Below are 19,130 nucleotides of genomic sequence, written 5' to 3'. Positions count from 1 at the left end.
GGGACCCCTGCACTACCTTCCTTGCACTGCTCTTCCTGCTGGTCTTCCATTCCCTAGCTGGCTGTGGACCCTTCACCTGCGGTAAGACCAACTTGCTACACGTGCTACTCACGTCATTCTCAGCATCGTGGATGCTCCAGAGTGAATCCACCCTTAGCTCCAAATCCGCAACGCGGTCCGTTAGGAGCTGGAGGTGGACACATTTCCCGCATACGTGGTCGTCAGGGACACCGGAAGTGTCCCTGAGTTCCCACATGGTACAGGAGGAGCATATCACGTGACCGAGCTCTCCTGCCATGATTAACCCTTAGATACGCTTAATTTGGCGACAACAATGTTAACAGGTTACTTACTGATATAAAAAAGAAAAAGACAACAATGTTAATGGCTTATTTACTGATATAAAAAAGAAAAAGAAAAGCTACTCACCAATCACCAGCCTATCACTTACCCCTTTGGCTGTGACGTCACATTTTGATTCCTTTCTACTTCTTTTTTGCTTTTTCTCCCGGCTGGAGCTGTACAAGCTGGGCCTTTATAGGCCTCACCAGGCACCCTGGACTCGCGCTGCTCGGACTGCCGCTCCTTGTCCGATGTTGGGCCTTTATAGGCCTCGCCACGCACCCTGGACTCGCGCTGCTCGAACTGCCGCTCCTCCTCCGACGTTGGGCCTTTATAGGCCTCACCACGCACCCCGGACCCGCGCTGCTCGAACTGCCGCTCCTCCTCCGACGTTGGGCCTTTATAGGCCTCACCACGCACCCCGGACTCGCGCTGCTTGAACTGCCGCTCCTCCTCCGATGTTGGGCTTTTATAGGCCTCACCACGCACCCTGGACTCGCGCTGCTCGAACTGCCGCTCCTTGTCCGATGTTGGGCCTTTATAGGCCTCACCACGCCCCCGGACCCGCGCTGCTTGAACTGCCGCTCCTCCTCCGACGTTGGGCCTTTATAGGCCTCACCACGCACCCCGGACTCGCGCTGCTCGATCTGCCGCTCCTCCTCCGACGTTGGGCCTTTATAGGCTTCACCACGCACTCCGGACTCGCGCTGCTCGAACTGCCGCTCCTCCTCCGACGTTGGGCCTTTATAGGCCTCACCACGCACCCCGGACTCGCGCTGCTCGAACTCGAACTTAAAGGGTTGACGGTAGATAGGCAATGGCAAACATTTAACAATCACATGGATGAACTTCAACAATTGTACATCCTTGTCTGGAGTAAAAATAAAATGGGGAAGGTGGCTCAACTGTGGCTAACAAGGGAAGTTAAGGATAGTGTTAGATCCAAGGAAGAGGCATTTAAATTGTCCAGAAAAAGCAGCAAACCTGAGGACTGGGACAAATTTAGAATTCAGCAGAGGAGGACAAAGGGTCTAATTAGGAGGGGGAAAATAGAGTATGAGAGGAAGCTTGCTGGGAACATAAAAATTGACTGCAAAAGCTTCTATAGATATGTGAAGAGAAAAAGATTAGTGAAGACAAACGTAGGTCCCTTGCAGTCAGAATCAGGTGAATTTATAATGGGGAACAAAGAAATGGCAGACCAATTGAACAAATACTTTGGTTCTGTCTTCACGAAGGAAGACACAAATAACCTTCCGGAAATACTAGGGGATCGAGGGTCTAGTGAGAAGGAGAAACTGAAGGAAATCCTTATTAGGTGGGAAATTGTGTTAGGGAAATTGATGGGATTGAAGGCCGATAAATCCTCGGGGCCTGATGGTCTGCATCTCAGAGTACTTAAGGAGGTGGCCCTAGAAATAATTGGTGATCATTTTCCAACAGTCTATCGAGTCTGGATCAGTTCCTATGGACTGGAGGGTAGCTAATGTAACCCCGCTTTTAAAAAAAGGAGGGAGCGAGAAAATGGGTAATTATAGACCGGTTAGCCTGACAACAGGGAAAATGTTGGAATCAATTATTAAAAATGAAATAGCATCGCATTTGAAGGATCGGTCCAAGTCAGCATGGATTCATGAAAGGGAAATCATGCTTGACAAATCTTCTAGAATTTTTAGAGGATGTAAATAGTAGACAAGGGAGAACCAGTGGATGTGGTGTATTTGGACTTTCAAAATGCTTTTAACAAGGTCCCACACAAGAGATTGGTGTGCAAAATTAAAGCACATGGTATTGGGGGTAATGTACTGACGTGGATAGAGAACTGGTTGGCAGACAGGCAACAGAGAGTCAGGATAAATGGGTCCTTTTCAGAATGGCAGGCAGTGACTAGTGGGGTGCCGCAGGGCTCAGTGCTGGGACCCCAGCTATTTACAATATACATCAATGATTTTGATGAAGGAATTGAGCGTAATATCTCCATATTTGCGGATGACACTAAGCTGGGTGGCAGTGTGAGCTGTGAGGAGGACGCTACGAGGCTGCAGGGTGACTTGGACAGGTTAGGTGAGTGGGCAAATGCATGGCAGATGCAGTATAATTTTGATAAATGTAAGGTTATCCACTTTGGTGGCAAAAACACGAAGGCAGAATATTATCTGAATGGTGACAGATTAGGAAAAGAGGAGGTGCAACGAGACTTGGGTGTGATGGTACATCAGTCATTGAAAGTTAACATGCAGGTCCAGCAGGCGGTGAAGAAGGTAAATGGTATGTTGGCCTTCATAGTTGGGTGATTTGAGTATCAGAGCAGGGAGGTCTTACTACAGTTGTACAGCACCTTGGTGAGGCCTCACCTGGAATATTGTGTTCAGTTTTGGACTCCTAATCTGAGGAAGGACGTTCTTGCTGTTGAGGGAGTGCAGCGAAGGCTCACCAGACTGATTCCCGGGATGGCAGGGCTGACATATGGGGAGAGACTGGATCGACTGGGCCTGTATTCACTTGAGTTTAGAAGGATGAGAGGGGATCTCATAGAAACATATAACATTCTGACGGGACTGGACAGGTCAGATGCTGGAAGAATATTCCCGATGTTGGGGAAGTCCAGAACCAGGGGGCACAGTCTAAGGATAAGGGGTAAGCCATTTAGGACTGAGATGAGGAGAAACTTCTTCATTCAGAGAGTTGTTAACCTGTGGAATTCCCTACCGCAGAGAGTTGTTGATGCCAGTTCATTGGATATATTCAAGAGGGAGTTAGATATGGCCCTTACAGCTAAAGGGATCAATGGGTATGGAGAGAAAGCAGGAAAGGGGTACTGAGGTGAATGATCAGCCATGATCTTAGTGAATGGTGGTGCAGGTTCGAAGGGCCGAATGGCCTAGTCCTGCACCTATTTTCTATGTCTGTATGTTTCTATGACCCGGCCTAATGCCCTAAGAGAAGTGTGGAATGCTTCCCTTCGCGCTCCACTCTACTTTCAGGACGCAAAAACAGAATTTTGCTGTTCCCTTCGCTAAATAGTTCCGGCCCAAATTTAGCGGCCACCCATTAGTGCCTTAGGAACCCTCTAACCAAATTTCTAGCCCAATGAGTCTTAACACACAGGTGTCCAGTGAGCACACCCTAAAAAGGAAAATGCAAAATAGGACCAGGAATTGAGACCATTGGTTCCATCTCTATCTATGGGTGTTATCCATTGCAAAAGTTCAGTTTAGAAACACACACCACTATACAGCCCAAAAAATCATATCGGCTGTTAATGAATGCTACCCCACCCTGACTGAGTGGGCATTGCAGCAGTTTAAATTTCATCTGTGCATGACTAGCACTCCATATGAACTGTAGAATATTAGGAATTCATTTAGATCATGGCTGATCTGTACCTCAATTCTATTCATCTGTATTTGCTCCATAACCCTTGATACCCTTGCCCAATAAAAATCTTGAGTCTTGAAATTTCAGTTGACCCAGCATTCAAAGCCTTTTGGGGGAGAGAATTTCAGATTTCCATTCCCCTTTGTGTGAAGAAGTGCTTCCTGATTTCCTAAATTGACTTGTTCTCATTTTAAGATTATGCACCCTTGTTCAGAATTCCCCCACCTGAGGAAATCGATTATTTGTGTCAAAAAGATGTGTTCGAGAATATGGTCAGGGTGCATTTGAAATATATAGAGAAGATGGGGAATTATTGAAACGCAAAAGGGAAATGAGTGGTGCCAGGTTCACTTGTTTGCTAATTTGCTCCCTCCTTATGAAAAAGTACTTTGGCTGTACATGTTGCAGCTGTTATGTCTTTAACCTCTTGTAATCTTTTTTGCCCTACCACCAGAGGGCCTACATGTTGGAGTCCCAAGGGATCCCAGCATCCCTTGGGAGCATGGTATATAAGCAGGCCACCCACGAGGTACCTACACTCTGGAGTCTTATTAAAGGAGCTAAGGTCACACTTGCTCATTTGTACACACTACTCAGTTTCATCCTTTATTGTGAGTGTACCAATTGGCGACGAGGTAATGAACAACCGCGCAAAAATGCAAAGAACAGTTGGTATCCTGGAGAAGTTCTCATAAGGGGACGATTGGGAGGCCTTCGTGGAGAGACTTGACCAATACTTCATGGCCAACAAGCTGGAAGGGGACGAGAACGCTGCCAAACGAAGGGCGATCCTCCTAACTGTCTGTGTGGCAACAACTTATGGCTTCAATGAGAACCTCCTAGCTCCGGCAAAACCAACAGAGAAATCCTATGAAGAATTGTGTACGCTGGTCCGGGAGCACCTAAATCCTAAGGAAAGCGTTTTGATGGCGAGATAACACGTGTTGATGATCGGAGGGCCAGGAAATGGCGAGCTATGTCGCCGAACTAAGGTGCCTCGCAGGACATTGTGAGTTTGAGGGATTCCTAGAACAAATGCTTAGAAACTTTTTTGTATTGGGCATTGGCCATGAGGTAATCCTTCGCAAACTGTTGACTGTTGAAACTCCGAATCTACGTAAAGCCATAACGATAGCCCAGGCATTTATGTCCACCAGCGACAACATCAAACAGATTTCACAGAGTAAAGAAATTTCGGCCAGTACTGTGCATAAGGTTTCGAGCAGAAATGTACATGGCAGAACGAACATGCTGGCTGCTGCTGCCCGACCTTAGATGACCCAGAGTCCACCATCAATCGTTAATGTGAGGCAGTTAACATCTTGTTGGCGTTGTGGAGGTGATCATCGGCCCCATCAATGCCGCTTCAAGCACTATGCGTGCAACGGATACAAAACAATGGGACACTTCCAGCGAATGTGCAGGCAAGCTGCAAAACCTGCAAACCCTTCAAACCACCACGTTGCAGAGGAAGATCGATCCACTGTGGATCAGGTTGAATTGGAGACTTGTACCGAGGAGGCAGAAGTGTACGGGGTGCACACATTCACTCCGAAATGTCCACCAATAATGACATTCCAGTATCGAGGGAACCGGACACGGGTGCAAGTCAGTCCATAATAAGTAAAAAGGCCTTCGACAGGCTGTGGGCAAAAAGACACACAGGCCCAAGCTCAGCCCCATTCACACCAAACTAAGGAACTACACCAAGGAATTAATCCCTGTAATTGGCAGTGCAGAAGTCAAAGTCTCCTATGATGGAGCAGTACACGAACTCCCGCTGTGGATTGTGCCGGGGATGGCCCCACGTTGTTTGGCAGAAACTGGCTGTGAAATATCCGCTGGAACTGGGACGACATCCGAGCGCTCTCGTCTGTCAACGACGCCTCATGTGCCCAGTTTCTGAGCAAGTTCCCATTGTTGTTCGAGCCAGGCATTGGAAGCTTCTCGGGGGCGAAAGTGCAGATCCATTTGGTTCCCGGTACGCGACCCACCCACCACAAGGCTCGGGTGGTACCGTACATGATGCGTGAGAAAGTGGAAATTGAGCTGGACAGGCTGCATCATCGCGCCGGTGGAATTCAATGAGGGGGCTAGTCTGATTGTCCCGGTACTTAAAGAGGACGGCACAGTTAGAATTTGTGGGGACTATAAAGTAACGATTAACCGTTTCTCGCTACAGGACCAGTATCCACTACCCAAGGCAGACGATCTATTTGCGACCCTGGCTGGAAGGAAGATGTTCACAAGCTTGATCTGACCTCGGCCTACATGACGCAGGAGCTGGAGGAGTCTTCGAAAGGCCTCACCTGCATCAACACGCACAAAGGTTTGTTCATCTATAACCAATGCCCGTTCGGGATTTGGTTGGCCGCGGCAACCTTCCAACGGAACATAGAGAGCCTGCTAAATTCGGTTCTTTGCACCGTGGTTTTCCAGGACGACATACTGTTTACAGGTCAGGACACCATTGAGCACTTGAAGAATCTGGAAGAGGTTCTTAGTCGGTTGGATCGCGTGGGGCTCAGGTTGAAACACTCGAAGTGTGTTTTCCTGGTGCAGGATGTCAAGTTCTTGGGAAGAAGAATCGCAGCAGATGGCATCAGACCCACCGACGCCAAGACGGAGGCCATCAAGAACGTGCTGAGACCACAGAACGTGATGGAGCTGCGGTCGTTCCTGGGACTCCTTAACTATTTTGGTAATTTCCTACCTGGGTTAAGCACCCTGCTAGAACCCCTACATGTGCTACTGCGCAAGGGAGACGACTAGGTATGGGGGAATTCACAAGAGGCTGCCTTTAAGAAAGCCAGAAATCTGTTGTGTTCAAACAAACTGCTGGTCCTGTATAACCCTTGTAAAAGATTAGTGCTAGCTTGCGATGCGTCGTCATACGGGGTCGGGTGTGTGTTACAACAGGCTAATGAATCGGGGATCTTGCAGCCGGTCGCTTATGCATTCAGGAGTTTGCCCAAGGCCAAAAAGGCCTACAGCATGATTGAAAAAGAGGCTCTGGCGTGCGTTTACAGGGTAAAAAAAATGCACCAGTACTTATTTGGCCTCAAGTTTGAGCTTGAAACTGACCAGAAGCCGCTCATATCACTGCTCTCTGAGAGCAAAGGGATTAACATCAATGCTTCTGCCTGCATTCAAAGATGGGCGCTTACGCTGTCGGCATACAACTATGTAATCCGCCACAGACCGGGCACTGCGCAGATGCTCTCAGTTGGCTGCCACTGCCCACCACCGGGGTGGAAATGGCACAGCCAGCGGACTTGTTCATGGTCATGGAGGCATTCAAGAATGAAAAGTCCTCCGTTACGGCCCAACAGATCAGGACCTGGACTAGCCAGGACCTGTCCTTGGTAAAAAACTGTGTCCTCCATGGAAGCTGGTCCAGTGTCCCAGCGGAGATGCAGAAGGCGATTAAGCCATTCCACAGACGCAATGATGAAATGTCCCTGCAGGCGGACTGTCTGTTGTGGGGCAATCAGGTGGTCTTGCCCAAGAAAGGCAGAGATACGTTTATATGTGAACTGCACAGCACCCACCCAGGAATTATAATGATGAAAGCCATAGCCAGATCCCATGTGTGGTGGCCTGGCTCGACTCAGATTTAGAGTCACGCGTGCGCCAGTGCAACACTTGCTCTCAGCTGAGCAATGCAACCAATGAGTCACCGCTTAGTTTGTGGTCGTGGCCCTCCAAACCGTGGTCGAAGATCCACAAGGACTAGGCAAAATGTTTTTGGTTATCGTGGACGCTTACTCAAAATGGATTGAATGTGCGATAATGTCCACGGCCACTATTGAAAGCCTATGAGCCATATTTGCCGTGCTTCACCAGTGCTGAATTCAAGGAATTCATGACTCGCAATGGGATCAAATGCATCACATCTGCCCCATTCAAGCCCGCATCCAACGGCCAGGCAAACAGGCAATCCAGACCATCAAGCAAAGCTTGAAACTCATGTCGGAAGGCTCCCTGCAGACCCGGCTGTCCCGAGTGCTGCTCAGCTACTGCACCAGACGCCACTAACTCATCGCGATTCCGCCAGCTGTGCTGCTCATGAAAAGGGTGCTTAAAACAAGGCTTTCTCTTGTCCACCCTGATCTCCATGATCACTTGGAGAGCAAGCGGCATCAACAAAGTGTGTACCATGACCATGCAAATTTGTCACGCGATATTGAGATCAATGATCCTGTGCTTGTGCTCAATTATGGATATGGTCCCAAATGGCTCGCTGGCACGGTCACAGCCAAAGAGGGGAGTGGGGTGTTTCAGGTCAAATTGGCCAATGGACAAACGTACAGAAAACATTTGGACCAAATCAAATTGCGGTTCACCAACAGCTATGAACAACCCGAAGAAGACACCACCAACTTTGACCCTCCAACACACACACAAGTGCAACTGACATCATGGTTGACCACGAAGCCGAACTCACCAACTCCAGCAGCCCGGCAAGGATCGACAAGGGAGCGAAAAACCCCAGATCGTCTCACCTTATAAATAAGTGTACCGTTGACTTCACGGGGGAGTGATGTTATATATTTAACCCTTTGTAACTTGTATTACCCTACCACCAGAGGGCCCACCTGTTGGAGTCCCAAGTGATCCCAGCATCCCTTGGGAGCACGGTATATAAGCAGGCCATCCACGAGGTGCCTGCACTCTGGAGTCTTATTAAAGGAGCTAAGGTCACACTTGCTCATTGTATACAGTACTCAGAGTTTCATCCTTTATTATGAATGTACCAGAAGCCATTGACAACACAGCCGATAACAAGAACTCACTGCATGGAGGATCATGACAATTAGCAACAAGGTATAGTAGTCAAGTGGTTACGGTACTGAACTAGTACCCTAGAGGTTGTGAGTTCATGGCAAGATGTGAAATTAAATTCAAAAACTTGGTAATTTGCAGGTTAGCACCAGAAACTGACCATGAAAACTGCTTGATTGTTATAGAAACCTAACTGGTTCACTAATGGAATCTGCCGCCCCTAATTACATAAGAATTAGGAACAGGAGTAGGCCATCTAGCCCCTCGAGCCTGCTCTGCCACTCAACAAGATCATGGCTAGTCTGGCCTATGACTCCAGTTTCAAACTATGTGGTTGACTCTTAATGCTTGCAGGGCAATTAGATATGGCCAATACCTACTGCCTTGCCACATCTCAAGAACAAATAAAAAATCTACAACTTTCAAATGCTGCAATCAGCAGAAGAAACGATATTACTGCGAGACAAGTAATTCTGCAGCATGATCATCTGCTTCATCTGCGGCAGTTTCAATTTCTCCCAGAAGTGTGCTCAGAGTGGAGAGGTGAGAACAGGTACGGTATATTTGCACTTTTATGAATGTCAAAAATATACTTACATTTCTATCTAGGACAAACACAACCAAACTCTCTACAACACCACTTCAAAACAAGGAGAGTTGTTTTCATGAAGTTTTGAATTTATTTGTATTCCAAGCAGCAAAACTCTTTTACAGATCTATACTTTATTGATTAAGGCATCAGTTGATTAATAAGGAACGTTATTTTCACGAATAGCATTAGAGTAGTTCAAATTATAAACTGAATTTAAAACAAATATTTCAACAGAACATATAGATAATTAAATATAGAGAGAGCCACACAGCATATTCCAATAGGAATTGATGCCTTGATTGATAAGTAGCCAAGGAAGTACACATTCCTAAGCTGGGTAGTGTAACTCATTAGTTTTGGTTATGTAATCAAGAATATTATCCACTACAACAAATTGGAAGGTTCTTTCTATTTAATGTAACACATCTCAAAATTACTCCAAAGCAATCCAGATATACATGTATTGTTAACAATAATGCACAATGTTTCATTTGTGATTCACACATGGAAAACTTTAAAGATTATAATTATATTAATGACAGAATATTTTCTACAATAATCTGTGCAAGTTAGAGCAATAAAAAACCTTAATTGAAAATGAGTACATAACAATGTTAAAACAAAAAACTTTGGGTCTATCACTATTAGTTTCATTTGGTGAAAAATTTAGAATATAAAGCAAAATTTGGCCATCTGTGTCATTATGATTAGAATAGTTGGTAAAATAAAATATTACTCATGGTTGTTTGGTTTTCTTATTGGTGATTTAACTGATATGGTATGAGTTCAGTCTGAAAAAGTGCTGCTGCTGGGACAAATATGAACTTGCTTTATATCTTTTGCAACTTTTGCTTTATTTAAGGTAGAGTTTCCTCATTACTCATCTTCACTTCCACAGCTGATTCTGTGCCAACTTGCTTGACTGTTGCAACATCTGTTGGGAAAATCAATATAGTTTAGAACAGCTTCACAGCACTAAAACACTGACTAATATAATACACATAGGGTGGAATTTTAACCATTAAAACAGGTGGGTTGAGTTGGGTGGGATGTGAAATTTAAAAAATCTCAAACCTGAGCCCAACATGCCTCCAACCTGTCCACTTCCACTTTCCCAGTAGGTGGATTGGTGATTTAAATATAATAAGGAGACTGCGTTCCCATGATTTTATCTGTCTTCTAGGTTTTAACCTGGCCAGCTGGGTTTCCCAGGCCTTGGGAAACCCGGCAGCTAAAGGTAGGCGAGGGGTACTGTGTAGAAGAGGTAACTGCCTTTCCAGCACTACTTGTGGGCAGGGGAAGCAGGAGTGCTTACCCCAATCAAACTCCCTCCAGGATCACTGACATTACCCCCTCGGCCCCAGGATCACCAACCACTCCCCCTGTGTCGGATCAGCACCAGATCAAACCCCCTCCAAGATTCGGAACCCCCACTGCCCCCCACGTTATCAATAGCCCAGCAGCAGGTTCCCTACCTGCTCCTGGGCTGCTGCCTCCTCCGGAGCATTCCCCACCCAACAGGGAGCCAAGCCTGTCAATCAGGATGGTTTCTGGGCAGGGAGCCTACTGGAAAAGAAAAGAAGCATGCTGTGGAGTGGGGAACCTGACCATAGTTTTCCCTCCCGCCGTAAATCCCAGCCCAGTCAAGATCAGGGCCATTGTTTCCATCTCTCTCAGCAGTCAAGAAACCTGCGTTTCACCTAATTGGCTTATTCAGTGAGAGTGAAGTCCATTGAATTATGCTACTTTTGCCATGCCATTATTGGCTGCACAAAACTTGGAGTTTTGGCTTCCCCTAGTATTCCCTTCAATCTGGTATCCGCCCCTGCTACAGTACCGAAATGGCTCTAATCAAAATCACATGTTACATCATTTGTGACTGTGACAAAGGTAAACTATCCCTCCTCATTCTTCTTGACCTGTCGACAGTCTTTGACACGGTTGACCACTCCATCCTCCTCCAATGCCTCTCCACCATCGTCCAGCTGGGTGGGGCTGCACTCGCCTGGTTCTATTCTTATCTATCTAATCGTAGCCAGAAATCACCTGCAATGGCTTCTCTTCCCACTCCCACATCGTTACCTCTGGTGTCCCCCAAAGATCTATCCTTGGTCCCCTCCTATTTCTCATCTATATACTGCCCCTTGGCACCATCATCTGAAAACACAGCATCAGTTTCCACATATACGCTGATGACATGCAGCTCTACCTCACCACCACTTCTCTCAAACCCTCCACAGTCTCTAAATTGTCAGACAGCTTGTTTGACATTCAGTACTGGATGAGCAGAAATTTTCTCCAATTAAATATTGGGAAGACCGAAGCTATTATCAAAGGTAGTAATTCTCAGGATTGCTACCAGTGCCACGTGCTAGTCAGAGTAGGAATGGCAGGATAGCTAAGATGAATACGTGGCTTGAGGAGTGGTGCAGGAGGGAGGGATTCAAATTCCTGGGACTTTGGAACCGGTTCTGGAGGAGGTGGGACCAGTACAAACCGGACGGTCTGCACCTGGGCACGACCGGAACCAATGTCCTAGGGGGAGTATTTGCTGGTGCTGTTGGGGAGGAGTTAAACTAATATGGCAGAGGGATAGGAACCTATGCAGGGAGACAGAGGGAAGTAAAATGGGGGCAGAAGCAAAAAATAGAAAGAAGAAAAGTAAAAGTGGAGGGCAGAGAAACCCAAGGCAAAAATCATAAAGGGCCACATTACAGCAAAATTCTAAAGCGACAAAGTGTGTCAAAAAGACAAACCTGAAGGCTCTGTGCCTCAATGCGAGGAGTATTCGTGTTAAGGTGGAATAATTAACTGCGCAGGCAGTTATTAACGAATATGATATAATTGGGATTACGGAAACATGGCTCCAGGGTGACCAAGGCTGGGAACTCAACATCCAGGGATATTCAACATTCAGGAAGGATAGACAGAAAGGAAAAGGAGGTGGGGTAGCATTGCTGGTTAAAGAGGAAATTAACGCAAAAGTAAGGAAGGACATTAGCTTGGATGATGTGGAATATGTATGGGTAGAGCTGCGGAATACCAAAGAGCAGAAAACACTAGTGGGAGTTGAGTACAGACCACCAAACAGTAGTAGTGAGGTTGGGGACAGCATCAAACAAGAAATTAGGGATGCGTGCAATAAAGGTACAGCAGTTATCATGGGCGACTTTAATCTACATATAGATTGGGCTTACCAAACTGGTAGCAATACGGTGGAGGAGGATTTCCTGGAGTGTATTAGGGATGGTCATCTAGACCAATATGTCGAGGAACCAACTAGAGGCCTGGTCATCCTAGACAGGTGATGTGTAATGAGAAAGGACTAATTAGCAATCTTGTTGTGCGAGGCCCCTTGGGGAAGAGTGACCATAATATGGTAGAATTCTTCATTAAGATGGAGAGTGTCACAGTTAATTCAGAGACTAGGGCCCTGAACTTAAGGAAAGGTAACTTCGATGGTATGAGACGTGAATTGGCGAGAATAGACTGGCGAATGATACTTAAGAGGTTGATGGTGGATAGGCAATGGCAAACATTTAAAGATCACATGGATGAACTTCAACAATTGTACAGCCCTGTCTGGAGTAAAAACAAAATGCGGAAGGTGGCTCAACCGTGGCTAACAAGGGAAATTAGGGCTAGTGTTAAATCCAAGGAAGAGGCATATAAATTGTCCAGAAAAAGCAGCAAACCTGAGGACTGGGGCAAATTTAGAATTCAGCAGAGGAGGACAGAGGGTTTAATTAGGAGGGGGAAAATAGAGTATGAGAGGAAGCTTGCTGGGAATATAAAAACTGACTACAAAAGCTTCTATAAATATGTGAAGAGAAAAAGATTAGTGAAGACAAATGTAGGTCCCATGCAGTCAAAATCAGGTGAATTTATAATGGGGAACAAAGAAATGGCAGACCAACTGAACAAATACTTTGGTTCTGTCTTCACGAAGGAAGGCACATATAACCTTTCGGAAATACTAGGGGACCGACGGTCTAGCGAGGAGGAACTGAAGGAATCCTTATTAGTCAGGAAATTGTGTTAGGGAAATTGATGGGATTGAAGGCCAATAAATCCCCAGGGCCTGATAGTCTGCAGGCTACTAGGGCCACTTCCTAAGTACTTAACGAAGTGGCCCAAGAAATAATGGATGCATTGGTGATCATTTTCCAACAGTCTATCGGTTCTGGATCGGTTCCTATGGACTGGAGGGTAACTAATGTAACACCACTTTTTAAAAAAGGAGGGAGAGAGAAAACGGGTAATTATAGACTGGTTAGCCTGACATCAGTAGTGGGGAAAATGTTGGAATCAATTATTAAAGATGAAATAGCAGCGCATTTGGAAAGCAGTGACAGGATCGGTCCAAGTCAGCATGGATTTATGAAAGGGAAATCATGCTTGACCAATCTTCTAGAATTTTTAGAGGATGTAACTAGTAGAGTGGACAAGGGAAAACCAGTGGATGTGGTGTATTTGGACTTTCAAAAGGCTTTTGACAAGGTCCCACACAAGAGATTAGTGTGCAAAATTAAAGCACATGGTACTGGGGGTAATGTATCAATGTGGATGGAGAACTGGTTGGCAGACAGGAAGCAGAGAGTAGGGATAAATGGGTCCTTCTCAGAGTGGCAGGCAGTAACTAGTGGGGTGCCGCAGGGCTCAGTGCTGGGACCCCAGCTATTTACAATATACATCAACGATTTAGATGAAGGAATTGAGTGTAATATCTCCAAGTTTGCAGATGACACTAAGCTGGGTGGTGGTGTGAGCTGTGAGGAGGATGCTAAGAGACTGCAGGGTGACTTGGGCAGATTAGGTGAGTGGGCAAATGCATGCTAGATGCAGTATAATGTGGATAAATGTGAAGTTATCCACTTTGGTGGCAAAAACATGAAGGCAGAATATTATCTGAATGGCAGCAGATTAGGAAAAGGGGAAGTGCAACGAGACCTGGTTGTCATGGTACATCAGTCATTGAAAGTTGGCATGCAGGTACAGCAGGCGGTGAATAAGGCAAATGGCATGTTGGCCTTCATAGCTAGAGGATTTGAGTATAGGAGCAGGGAGGTCTTAATGCAGTTGTACAGGGCCTTGGTGAGGCCTCACCTGGAATATTGTGTTCAGTTTTGGTCTCCTAATCTGAGGAAGGACATTCTTGCTATTGAAGGAGTGCAGCGAAGGTTCACGAGACTGATTCCTGCGATGGTGGGACTGACACATGAGGAGAGACTGGATTGACTGGGCCTGTATTCACTGGAGTTTCGAAGAATGAGAGGGGATCTCATAGAAACATATAAAATTCTGATGGGACTGTACAGGTTAGATGCAGGAAGAATGTTCCCAATGTTGGGGAAGTCCAGAACCAGTGGTCGCAGTCTAAGGATAAGGGGTAAACCATTTAGGACTAAGATGAGGAGAAACTTCTTCACTCAGAAAGTTGTTAACCTCTGGCATTCTCTACCGCAGAGAGTTGTTGATGCCAGTTCGTTAGATATATTCAAGAGGGAGTTAGATATGGCCCTGATGGCTAAAGGGATCAAGGGGTATGGAGAGAAAGCAGGAAAGGGGTACTGGGCTGAATGATCAGCCATGATCTTATTGAATGCTGGTGCAGGCTCGAAGGGCCGAATGGCCTATTCCAGCACCTATTTTCTATGTTTCTACGTTTCTAATGTCTTTGGTCCCCGCCACAAACTGCGTTCCCTAGCCACTGACTCCATCCCTCTCGCTAGCAGCTGTCTGAGGCTGAACCAGACTGTTCTCAACCTCGGTGCCATATTTGATCCTGAAATGAGCTTCCGGCCATAGATCCGCGGCATAACTAAAACTGCCTACTTCCAACTCCGTAACATTGCCTGTCTCTGCCCCAGCCTCAGCTCATCTGCTGCTGAAACCCTCATTCGTGCCTTTGTTACCTCTTTACTTGACTACTCCAAAGCACTCCTGGCTGGCCTCCCACATTCTACCCTACGTAAACTTGAGGTCATCCAAAACTCGGCAGCACAGGTCCTAACTTGCACCAAGTCCCGTTCACCCTTCACCTCTGTGCTCGCTGGCCTACATTGGCTCCCGGTTAAGCAACGACTTGATTTCAAAATTCTCATCCTTGTTTACAAATCCCTCCATAGCCTCACCCCTCCCAATCGCTGTAATCTCCTTCAGCCTCCTAGTGGAAACCAGGAAAGGTGGGGCAGTTATGATAATGCAAGTCACTTACCCCCTCAGATCCCGCTGTCTTCCTGCTGTGTCCTGATATTAACCTGCTCTTTTGAGCGGGTGAGTAGGCCACTCACAGGAAGTAAGCAGGGTCATACTTTAAAAATGCAGATTGCATCCAATGATGTCATTCGGACCCGATCTGCAATTTCAACCTGAGGCCTGAGCTGGCAAGCAGTGAAGCCCTTCTCTTAAGATCGGCAGGGTATCCAGGTCTCCTGCCTTGACACACTTCATTCCTGCCCCCTATAAAAATCAAGGCCATTGCGCTTTTTTATACATAACCACAACTGAACTGCTATAAAAGATGTGTTTCGAAGACAGAAAAAAAGACATTATTGAAAGGGATGTGTTACACAATTTCTCCAATGATGGTTTAGGGATTTTTGTCTATATTATATATATATATATAAATATATATACACACACACATATATGCAGATAATATTTTAACTAAAATATTAGAATTAAATATAACAAATAAGATTTATAAAGAAAAGGTTATTCCACATTCTACTCAACTTCTCCCTTTAGGACCTAAGGCAGTATTTATTTGGTTTCTACTGTACCCTGCCTGAGGCACTGCATGGTGAAATCCAATCTCACATTTCCCACTGGGAGAAAGTGGCTAATAAGTGGGATAAGCTATACTCCCATTCATCAATGTACTTATGAACTGCAGCTCAACAGAAACCTTCTATGTGCTAAAAACCTGGAAATAAGACAGAATACAAAAGCCACATTTAACCATTTTATAAAGGACTGCATCCAAATTATTCTTAGTGTAATGGCAACACATTGTGCATTAATATAAAAATGTCAGAAAAGAATGCTTTCTTTGTAAAACGTGTCACAATTAATATGTTTTACAATAACCACTGAAAAACTTGAACACTTTCTCGCTGAGAATTTAATGCCTTAGTAAGGTCAACCTCCAACTGCAAAATTATGATGCATCAAAGTTACCTGCTGAAGGCACGTCTGACAGATGACTAGTACAATGCTTCTATCACTATAAAAGTGTTAATATTATTTTCAAAGTCTTCATGATCTTCTACTTTCCATTCACTTTGTACTCATGGTATAAAATACAACTGAATAAAAATGTACTGAAAAAATTATAAACACAGCTACTTAAATTATTACAAATAAATAATTTGTAGTATATAATAAAGAGGCACACTTAATTTCAATATACAGCATTGCACAATTGACTTTTGACTTCATGTACATAACAAAGAATAAAACATTGTGGCATCTGTTCTTCATGAGGAACCATGGCTCTCAGTACTAAATATAGAGATTGTACAAAACCATTTCACACCAGCATCATCTGAATCCATCTTTACCGAAACAAACTAAAAGGAAATTCGCAAAGTACTAGGTTATGAAAATTTACTTTTGTTTGCTTTCAGTCATTAAGAATATGTTATAAATGACATACCAGTTCACAACTGGATGTGTCAGATGTAAAAGAGAACAGTGTTATCTGAATGGAAGAGTGAGTTCTGTGGACTGATTTTTGTGAAATGGTCTGTTTTACTGAGTGCCTGCACCAATTGTTTTTTCCTACAGATCTTTGATAGCAAACTAAACCAGATGTCCAAATCAGAACTGGTTGAATTCCAAGGTCCTGGATTAAGTTAAATATTTTATATACCCATTATATTACAGAATTTTATAGAACAATGGATCACCAACCTATAGCACTCCAAAATTCAAGTCTTCCAAATACTTTCTGGGGTCAAGCATATTGCATATGGTTGTGATCTTTCAGTATAACTATTCAATTTGATGATTGATAACATCAATGAATCAAGTGTGCAGAATTGATTGCTATTTGACCTTAAAAGATGTAAAGAATGGAGATACGGCACAATCAATTATTTCTACCGGGAACACAGTATACTGGTTATGTTACTGGACTAGTATTCCAAAGGCCTGGACTAATGATCCAGAGATGTGGGTTCAAATTAAAATTGACTTAATTAAATAAATCTGGAATAAAAAACTAAAATCAGTAATGGTGACCACGAAACTATCGGATTGTCCTTTAGAGAAGGAAATCTGCCGTCCTTACCTGGTCTGGCCTATATGTGACTCCACACCCACAGCAATGTGGTTGACTCTTAATTGCTCTCTGAAATGGCCCAGCAAGCCACTCAGTTGCAACAAAACTCTACGAAAAGCAATAATAATAATAAAACTGGACAGACCACCTGGCATCAACCTCGGCACCGGCTGCGGACACGACAACGGCACACCCAGTCCAGTCGACCCTGCAAAGTCCTCCTCACTAAAATCTGGGGACGTGTCAAAATTGGGAGAGCTGTCCCACAGACTAGTCAAGCAACAGCCTGGCATAGTCATACTCACAGAATCATACATTTCAGCCAATGTCCCAGACTCCTCCATCACCATCACTGGATATGTCTTGCCCCACCAGCAGGACAGACCCACCAGAGGTGGCGTCACAGTGGTATATAGTCAGGAGGAAGTGGCCCTGGGTGTCCTCAGCATTGACTCTGGACCCCATGAAATCTCATGGATTCAGGTCAAGCATGGGCAAGGAAACCTCCTGTGGTTCCAACTTCAACTAATCAGTACTCCTCCATGTTGAATACCACTTGGAAGAAGCACTGAGGGTAGCAAGGATACAGAATGCACTATGGGTTGGAGACTTCAATGTTCATCACCAAGAGTGGCTCGGCAGAATTAGTACTGACCGAGCTGGCTGAGTCCTGAAGGATATAACTGCCAGACTGGGGCTGCGGCAGGTGGTGAGAGAACTAACACAAGGGAAAAACCTACTTGACCTCGTCCTCACCAATCTACCTGTCGCAGAGGCATCTGTCCATTTCAGTATTGGTACCAGTGACCACTGCACAGTCCTTATGGAGACGAAGTCCTGTCTTCACACTGAGAATACCCTCCATCATGTTGTGTGGCACTACCATCATGGTAAATGGGATAGATTCAGATCTAGCAGCTCAAAATTGGGCATCCATGAGGCAGCAGCAGAATTGTGTTCAACCACAATCTCCAACCTCATGGCTTAGCATATCCCTCACTCTACCATTACTAGCAAGCCAGGGGACCAACCCTGGTTCAATGAGTAGTGTAGAGGAGCAGCACCAGGTGTACGTAAAAATGAGGTGCCAACCTGGGGAAGCTGCAACAGAGGACTACATGCATGCTAAACGGCAGAAGCAGCATGCTATAGACAGAGCTAAGCGAACCCACAATCAACAGATCAGATCAAAGCTCTGTAGTCCTGCCACATTCGGTCATGAATGGTGGTGGACAATTAAACAACTAACGGGAGGAGAAGGCTCCATGAAAATCCCCATTCCCAATGATTTCAGAGCCCAGCACGTGAGTGCAAAAGTCAAGGCTGAAACGTTTGCAACCATCTTCAGCCAGTAGTGCCGAGTGGATGATCCATATCGGCCTCCTCATGTGGTCCCCACCATCACAGAGGCCAGTCTTCAGCCAATTCGATTCACTCCACGTGATATCAAGAAATGGTTGAGCGCACTGGATACAGCAAAGGCTACAGCAAAGGATACAGCAAAGACATCCCAGCTGTCGTGCTGAAGACTTGTGCTCCAGAACTAGCCGTGCCTCTAGCCAAGCTGTTGCAGTACAGCTACAACATGGCATCTACCTGACAAGGTGGAAAACTGCCCAAGTATGGCCTGTCCACAAAAAGTAGGACAAATCCAATCCGGCCAATTGCCGCCCCATCAGTCTACTCTCAATCATCAGCAAAGTGATGGAAGGTGTCGTCGACAATGCTATCAAGCAGCACTTACTC

At 45.4% G+C, this 19,130-nt stretch overlaps 1 protein-coding gene across 3 annotated transcripts in view; it reads right to left on the bottom strand.

Moving 5' to 3' along the window:
- Positions 1-9,245: 9,245 nt before the first annotated feature.
- Positions 9,246-19,130, bottom strand: part of ttc29 (tetratricopeptide repeat domain 29) — a 714,732-nt gene continuing 704,847 nt past the window's right edge. For all 3 annotated transcript variants that reach the window (XM_070871547.1, XM_070871546.1, XM_070871548.1), the window contains one exon: positions 9,246-10,031. In XM_070871547.1, the coding sequence (XP_070727648.1) occupies positions 9,955-10,031 (77 nt within the window). In that variant the 3' untranslated portion in view covers positions 9,246-9,954. The remainder of the gene's footprint in view (positions 10,032-19,130) is intronic.

Source organism: Pristiophorus japonicus, chromosome 2 (genome assembly GCF_044704955.1).
Source record: "Pristiophorus japonicus isolate sPriJap1 chromosome 2, sPriJap1.hap1, whole genome shotgun sequence".
In the NCBI taxonomy this organism is placed as follows: domain Eukaryota; kingdom Metazoa; phylum Chordata; class Chondrichthyes; family Pristiophoridae; genus Pristiophorus; species Pristiophorus japonicus.
This window is presented reverse-complemented; position numbering and strand designations above follow the sequence as displayed.